Source organism: Cebus imitator, unplaced genomic scaffold (assembly GCF_001604975.1).
Source record: "Cebus imitator isolate Cc_AM_T3 unplaced genomic scaffold, Cebus_imitator-1.0 Scaffold87, whole genome shotgun sequence".
Classification (NCBI taxonomy): Eukaryota; Metazoa; Chordata; class Mammalia; order Primates; family Cebidae; genus Cebus; species Cebus imitator.
Genome location: NW_016107402.1, coordinates 6,274,839 through 6,276,359, shown reverse-complemented (window position 1 = coordinate 6,276,359; position 1,521 = coordinate 6,274,839). Strand labels below are relative to the sequence as shown.

The window sequence follows — 1,521 nt, the reverse complement described above, 5'->3', positions numbered from 1 at the left end:
GTAGAGACGGGGTTTCACCATGTTGACCAGGATGGCCTTGATCTCTTGACCTCGTGATCCACCCGCCTCGGCCTCCCAAAGTGCTGGGATTACAGGCTTGAGCCACCGCGCCCGGCCCTGGCCTGCTTTTTTAAACCTAAGACTTTTCTCTATGTTGAGGTCATTCAAAGGGAGAAGAAATGGAAAATTCTCACAGACCAAATCAATATTGTACCAGTTACCCAATAAAATAACCATCCAACATCAAACCAAACCCAAAACACCAGAAGCCTAAAGACTTACTTACCAATGACAGGGTTGCTATTTCTGTGAGCTGGTTTAGGGGGAGGGATAGGGGGCTGCTTGGCAGGGATCGTATGAGTGAGGCTTGGGGTAGCAGTAGTGTTAGTGCTGGCAGGAGCAGCAGGCAGAGTCCTTGGTGCTGGGGAAGGCGTGGCAGACAGATTAACAGTCTTTGCAAGGCTTGTGGCAGCAGTGGTGGCAGCGGGTGCTGTGGTGATGGAAGTAGAGATGATGAACCTTGCCAGGCTGCCAGAGGAAGTGGAATCCTTTGCTTGCCCTTCATTTGCTTCATGAGAAGCGGACAAGGGTCTTTTGGGAGGAAGTAAAGGCTGTTTGGGTACATTCTCAGGAATAGACTCTGCTTCAGAGTTAGGCTGGCTTCCAGTTGAGCCTGTGTAATAACACATATAAAAAGGGAAGAGAGAGTAATAAGAGAGACTGAAAAAGCTAACACATCTATGAATTTATGGTCAATACCAACAATTATTTAATTTATAGATTATATTACAGGTTACAGTTCTCAATGCCTCCCAATCTCCCCATACTTAAAAAATGTCAGTAAGAAAGGCTCAGTAAGAGATGCTCATTGTGGTAGTGATTCTTCACATAAGAGCCAGGCTGCTGGAGGAGAGGCACAACAAAATTCCTTGGGTGAAAGAAGTGGAATGTGTAGCTGGAAAAAATCCTATAGGTATCTGATACTTAACATCCTCTTCCCTTCTTGAGGATCACAAATTTAGGTATTTTGTGAATAAAAGGGCGGGAGAGGAAATTCCCCTTGAAGTTGCTAAAGTATTGCTAAAGGAGAATGTAATTCTCTCTGGATTTTACTTTTCTCTGTTCTCTTGCAAACCCCTTATGTAAAGGAGAATAACAGTCCATGGCTCTTAAACTAAAAAATCCAGAGTTTCTTACCTAGTCGTTTCTTTAATTCCTCTTCTGGAATAGGTTTCCTAAGACTTGTTAATCTTACTGGCTCTTCCTCTACTTGGACTGGACTAGATGATCTGGCACTCCCTATGGGGTTGGTATGGCCATTCTTTAACATGGCATGGCTTGGCTTTCCTGGATCCTCATCACCTGCAAGGTGAAAGAAGAGTACAAAGTGATGAAACTGGGCCGGGCACGGTGGCTCAAGCCTGTAATCCCAGCACTTTGGGAGGCCGAGGCGGGTGGATCACGAGGTCAAGAGATCGAGACCATCCTGGTCAACATGGTGAAACCCCGTCTCTACTAAAA

General features: G+C 45.5%; 1 protein-coding gene across 5 annotated transcripts in view; it reads right to left on the bottom strand.

Annotated features, from left to right (window-relative positions):
- PHACTR4 (phosphatase and actin regulator 4) overlaps positions 1–1,521 on the bottom strand; it is a 125,715-nt gene that overhangs the window by 21,998 nt on the left and 102,196 nt on the right. For all 5 annotated transcript variants that reach the window (XM_017534751.2, XM_017534750.2, XM_017534753.2 and 2 more), the window contains 2 exons: positions 1,198–1,362; positions 287–673 (listed from right to left, as the gene is read on the bottom strand). In XM_017534751.2, coding sequence (XP_017390240.1) covers positions 287–673; positions 1,198–1,362 — 552 coding nt within the window. The remainder of the gene's footprint in view (positions 1–286; positions 674–1,197; positions 1,363–1,521) is intronic.